The 6,232-nt window shown below is 38.4% G+C and overlaps 1 protein-coding gene across 1 annotated transcript in view; it reads right to left on the bottom strand.

The window, feature by feature from the left end:
• Positions 1 to 4,063, bottom strand: part of GFI1 (growth factor independent 1 transcriptional repressor) — a 15,637-nt gene extending 11,574 nt beyond the window's left edge. The window contains exons 1-4 of the mRNA XM_018565076.1: positions 3,926 to 4,063; positions 3,497 to 3,576; positions 3,257 to 3,315; positions 2,192 to 2,358 (exon numbers count right to left, since the gene is read on the bottom strand). Coding sequence (XP_018420578.1) covers positions 2,192 to 2,358; positions 3,257 to 3,315; positions 3,497 to 3,576; positions 3,926 to 4,043 — 424 coding nt within the window. The 5' untranslated portion in view covers positions 4,044 to 4,063. The remainder of the gene's footprint in view (positions 1 to 2,191; positions 2,359 to 3,256; positions 3,316 to 3,496; positions 3,577 to 3,925) is intronic.
• Between the last annotated feature and the right edge of the window lie 2,169 nt (positions 4,064 to 6,232).

The following is a 6,232-nucleotide window of genomic DNA, read 5'->3' as shown; positions in this document are numbered from 1 at the left end:
TCTAATAATGAAATAGAAATTTTGTAGAGAGAGAGAGAGAGAGAGAGAGAGAGAGAGAGAGAGAGAGAGAGGTTGAGTATTTAAATGTAGCAGATTGATATCCAGAAATAACAAGCCAGCAGTAAGCTGACAGGACATGCTGGAACTTGTAGTCCTATAGCCAAGGAAAAGTGGCTACTGGGGACTATACTTTCCCTTTAATGATATTATCCCTAATATTAAATAGATTCAGCAGGAAATCAAGTAAAGAATATAACTGCACCAATGAGCATGCTAGTCACTGATATGGTAATCAGCCACCTATAGACAGACAGACGTCCTGTTAGTATGGAAGAACAGAGGATAGAACATTACTGCTTGTCTTCTATGACCACCAGCTCCTAAATACAATCCATGCAATAGAATAAGTACTAACATTAAACAATAGCTATTTAAAAAAAAAACATTTTAAATCCATATTTTAGTCTCCATTTCCTTACATACTGGCAGAGAATCATTCTACATCCATCTGTATTATGTTTATGTACTATACCATTGGATATTGATCTGTTATATGCTTCTATACCATAATGTTTGACATAAATTATTATTATTATGCTTCTATTCTATAACAATGGATATTGGTCTGTAGTGTATGCTTCTTTACTATAACATAAGACAACCACATGTGTTATTCATGCTTCTATATTATAAGATAGGACATCCCTCTGTATTCTGCTTCTGTATAATAACATATGACATCCTTCTGTAATCTGCTTCTATATTATAACATAGGACACCGCTCTGTATTATGCTTCTATATTAGGACATCCCTATGTATTCTGCTTCTCTAGTATAACATAGGACATCCCTCTGTATTATAACCTAGGACATCTCTCTGTATTATTCTATATTAGGACATCCCTCTGTATTACCCCTCTGTACTATAACATAGGACATTGATCTGTATTATTCTTCTGTATTATAACATAGGACATCCCTCTGTATTATGCTTCTATATCATAACATAGGACATTGATCTGTAATATGCTTCTGTACTATAACATAGGACATTGATCTGTAATATGCTTCTGTACTATAACATAGGACATTGATCTGTAATATGCTTCTGTACTATAACATAGGGCATTGATCTGTATTACTATAACATAGGACATTGATCTGCAATATGCTTCTATACTATACATGGGGCATTGATCTGTATTACTATGACATAGGACATTGATCTGCAATATGCTTCTGTACTATAATAGGCAGTCATCATTTGTTACATAAGCTGCAGAACAAAGTAAAATCACAACTGAACCGTCTGTACCCCACTCCTGTGTTTCTAATACTGAGATCTACAATACACCATATACATACTGGGTGGGGGTGATGAGAGGAAATGAGTTCTGTATTAGAATGAGGACACTCACTACCTAGAAATCTGTATATTTGGGTAAATAAACAGAAATAAAGGAACTAAACACAAACATTCTATAAATGCAAATATCTTCACCCCCTCAGGCAAGTGCCTTGTTTGCATGAATAGTACACACATCAGTTACTATTTCGGAGATAAGGGCTACAAATCTGACTTTTACAGCTCCCCGATTTGCATTGCACCTCTACCACCATTATAAAAAACCAAATGTACATACAGAAACAGTGCAATGTGAATACAATCAGGCTGATATATAGAGAGGTTATTTACATAGCATAGTTAGTTTAAAAAAAAAAAAAAAAGTGACCTTGTGTTTACTTGCATGACCCGCTCATGAATAATGGTATTTCCAGGATTTGGGCAAAACCATGATAGATTTGAGTAAGGTGATCACATCGTCACCTTATTTACTAAGCTGAGCGAAAAGCCTTACCCTTTCTAGATTCACACCACTTAACAAATGCCAGACATTTTAATTCTGCCTTTTTTTATATGGATGGATTAATTGTTGATTCGTAATACAGGGTATACGGTACTGAGGTCTATTAACCCTTTGATTGCGCAACAAGGTAATATGCATATTGACCTAGAGCGCAGCATTGGTGTATTTGTTTGGTTGGGATTTGTACATGCCAGCAGGGATCCTCGGTGCGATATCAAGGCAGCTCGTTTTATAACGACACTTATCAGTCAGTGCTATTTATTCAGTGTCTGGAACACCTGTCTGCTGTGTGTGGCTGGGGCCCCTAGAGTGACTGTCATTACCTGGGGAGGAGGACGGGGATGGGGGTCTCCATAAATCGTCCACTTCTGACGCGGTGGTGTCGCAGCACACACTGCCCTCGGAGCTAGGGGGCGACACATCGGACGACGCATCGCCAAGGTGGGATGGCACGGGGGAAATGTTCCCTCTACTACCACTACTACTACTACTAACAATAATATTAATAATAATATTAATAAGTATTATTACTATTATTTTTTTATGATCATATAAAACATGAATACAATAGTCACATAGTCACAGTTGTCTAAATTAATCTGTATTCCTTGTAAAACAATACAAAAAACCCCATTTTAATAATTATAAATAAGGACATAATGGCTATGGACAGAAGATTTGAAATGATTGGAAAGTTTTGGTTATATAAGATCGTCCAATGAGCACTCATTTGTCAGAGTTTCCTCTGCTTTGCACTACAAAGCTAATATCTCATTGGCTGATATTGCAGTAAGGACAGCATAACCACAATCCTCCAATTTACTCTACAATCCATTGAAAACAATGAAAGTTTTTTTCTCTGAATAGTATTCATGAACTAGTCTTATATGTAATGATTTAATACTTATTGGCATTATCCCTGAAATGATCGGAGAGAACTGGTTATGTAAGGACAACCAATGAACACTCCTCTAAAATACAGAAAGCTAGAATCTGATTGGCTGGGGTGGCAGTAAGGACCGCATAGCCACAGTTCTCTCAATTACTCTGCAGTCCATTCAGAACAATAAATCTGATCACCTTCAACTACTTCTATACCTAATGACAAGTGTGTTTATTTCTTGTAGATTTGTGTGTATCATTGGTATAAGAGCGATGCATTCACTTACACTAAAAAATATGAACGCAGCCAATGAACCGTCACGTTTCAGAGTTCTCACTGCTCTACACTCATGAAAGCTAAAATCTGATTGGCTGAGATTCTTTTTGTTTACATCTGACAGGTCCAAAAAGCGGACTTTTTCCTCCTGTACGATCCCAGCTCATCCTATAGGATGTCAAAGAATCCTGACACAGGCCGATTCACTAAAGGAGGTGAGAAAGTTCACCTTGTGTGAATATTCACTTCAATGATCAAGATGAAATACATGAGCAGGGATTCGTTTTCCTAGTAATTGGATAATTCTAGTAAATATTCACACAGTTTATTGTGCAAACATTCTGGATTCCTTTAGTAAATCAGCCTCATAATGTCAATTGGATAGATACAATAAGAGATCAGAACGAAAATCGAAATAAATCGAATGAATCCTATTTTTGTATTATAGAAATGTGCTGTAAATTCGTACATTAATCATTGTTTTTAGTCGTATCACTTCAACTAGACTTAAGACGCAGCCAGATCGCCAGTCGTGTGACCGATCCCGTCCTAATAATCGCACGATCACATCGTAGTTATAGTATGCTAATGGATTTGTATTGCAGTAAAAGACATGAGTGGTGATCGGTGCTTACAAAATGACAGAATGCAGCACAATGCGACACAATGTAATGGTTGTAACTATGACATTCCCTGTAGTGTTACTTTTGAATCTTTTGATCGTATGAAATAGTAAATTGCTAGTTCAGTTGAAGAGATATTCGGGTGCCAGTTATGTGTTACAGTAGAAATTCGCTCAGATTTCAGGTTTTCTAACAGAATGATGGTTCATTTTGACAGCTGTCACAGAGGTATGCTGTGCATCGTAATGTATATAGAAGAGGAGAGGCGATCATACCTGCACACAGATGAGCCAGCACCGTCGCCTGCTGCAGGCTGTAGTCATCTCCATCCGTAGATCTGGGCTGGTGGTAGCTGTGAGCTTTCTTACTCTTGACCAAGAATGATCTGGGCATTGTTGCGGTTCTCAGTCCTCTTGCCACAAACAACAAATGCCCAGGGGCAGCTGCCACTGTCTGCTCTCAGTCCCAAATCCTGCCTGTTATCTGCTCACTGATTTGCCATCCATTGGTAAGGATGAGGCAGGAGCCAGGGATGGAGAAGTAGGGGTGTGGGCGGAGTTCACCTGGATGGGCGGGTATGTGGGAGGAGCTTTGCACTTCAATAGAACTTGGATGCTGCATTCACCAGGTGGCATTCAGACAGGTGGCTGCGCTGTGACATCTCCCCGCTGGAACAATAGGGGGTCCCCGGCCTCGCTCGTAGCTCGTTCGCCCTCCACCTGGGGAATGAAAGGCAGCAAGCTCAGAATGAGTGACATTGTCTTACCAAAGCTGCTTACTCAATGCCACCATATCTTTCATCAGGAGGCTGGGCTGGTGACAGAGGAGTTAGCAGCCTCTTGAGCAACAGCCAGGACACCAGCAGAGGCAGAAGACAGACACAGATAAGAGCTCAGAGCTTGTGTAAGACGATTGTTCTTCTTACCAAAGAGACTTCCTAAGAAAAATCACACCGCTTGTTACAGTGTGCCGCCCCACCATCAGTGACTGCAACACAACACAACATGAGTGACTGCAATACAACACAGCATGAGTGACTGCAACACTGCAATACAGCATGAGTGACTACAACACAACATGAGTGACTACAACACAACATGAGTGACTGCAACACAACATACATGAGTGACTGCAATACAACATGCATAAGTGACTACAACACAACATACATGAGTGACTGCAATACAGCATGAGTGACTACAACACAACATGAGTGACTGCAATACAACATGAGTGACTACAATACAACATACATAAGTGACTGCAACACAACAGAACATACATGAGTGACTGCAACACAACATACATGAGTGACTGCAATACAACATACATGAGTGACTACAACACAACATGAGTGACTGCAGGGAGACACAACATGAGTGACTGCAACACAACATGAGTGACTACAACACAACATGAGTGACTACAACACAATATGAGTGACTAAAACACAATATGAGTGACTAAAACACAATATGAGTGACTAAAACACAATATGAGTGACTAAAACACAATATGAGTGACTAAAACACAATATGAGTGACTATAACACAACATGAGTGACTGCAACACAACATGAGTGACTACAGTACAACACGAGTGACTACAATACAACATGATTGACTACAACACAACATGAGTGACTGCATCACAACACAATAATGTACTGCATATAACAACATGAATGCTGATCCCAATATACTCTATATAACAACATGAGTGCTGATCCCAATATACTCTATATAACAACATGAGTGCTGATCCCAATATACTCTATATAACAACATGAGTGCTGATCCCAATATACTCTATATAACAACATGAGTGCTGATCCCAATATACTCTATATAACAACATGAGTGCTGATCACACTATACTCTATATAACAACATGAGTGCTGATCACACTATACTCTATAATATAACAACATATGACAAACTGTGTGTTATAGTGCAGAAATCCTGGCACGTCTCTGGATCCTCTCTGATAACTGGCAGTTCATGAATTCTGTTATTTTATCTGATTTAATTTGTTTTCCTTCACATTAATCTGCAGACCAGAAGTGACAATGACAAGAGTTGGGGTAAACTATGACACCGACAACAAATGCCGTTCATATATGGGTTGGAGATTTGTCTTCATCATCACATTAATCGGTCACATGTAATGAAAGGATATCTTTTTCTTCATAGTGTCCCTTTATTATATATCGTGTGACGTATTCATTATTGCTGACAACACATTTTACATATTTATCCGTATGGCGCTTTGTGTGAATATTTACATATGTATCAATCTTATGCTTACTACATATTTTTACATATTATTTATATAGCTAAAACTGTGTATTTTATCATTGTCTAATCGTGTCATTAATGTATATACTTAAACGAGCTCAAACCAACGAAATACGAATGTTACATAGAATCTCTCTGCTAATTGTCTTCACACACTAGAATGTCTATTTAGAAATGCCTTCCCTAGATTTCCAACTTTCACCCAGAATATTGAATGCACTTAAACATATTGTGCGAATCAATCTTGATTGAAAGCTGTTTGAAAACTTGACCCCCTAAGTCAGT

This window comes from Nanorana parkeri, unplaced genomic scaffold (genome assembly GCF_000935625.1).
Source record: "Nanorana parkeri isolate BGI_ZX_2015 unplaced genomic scaffold, ASM93562v1 scaffold811, whole genome shotgun sequence".
In the NCBI taxonomy this organism is placed as follows: domain Eukaryota; kingdom Metazoa; phylum Chordata; class Amphibia; order Anura; family Dicroglossidae; genus Nanorana; species Nanorana parkeri.
The sequence above is the reverse complement of the archived record's forward strand: the minus strand, read 5'-3'. Positions and strand labels throughout refer to the sequence as shown.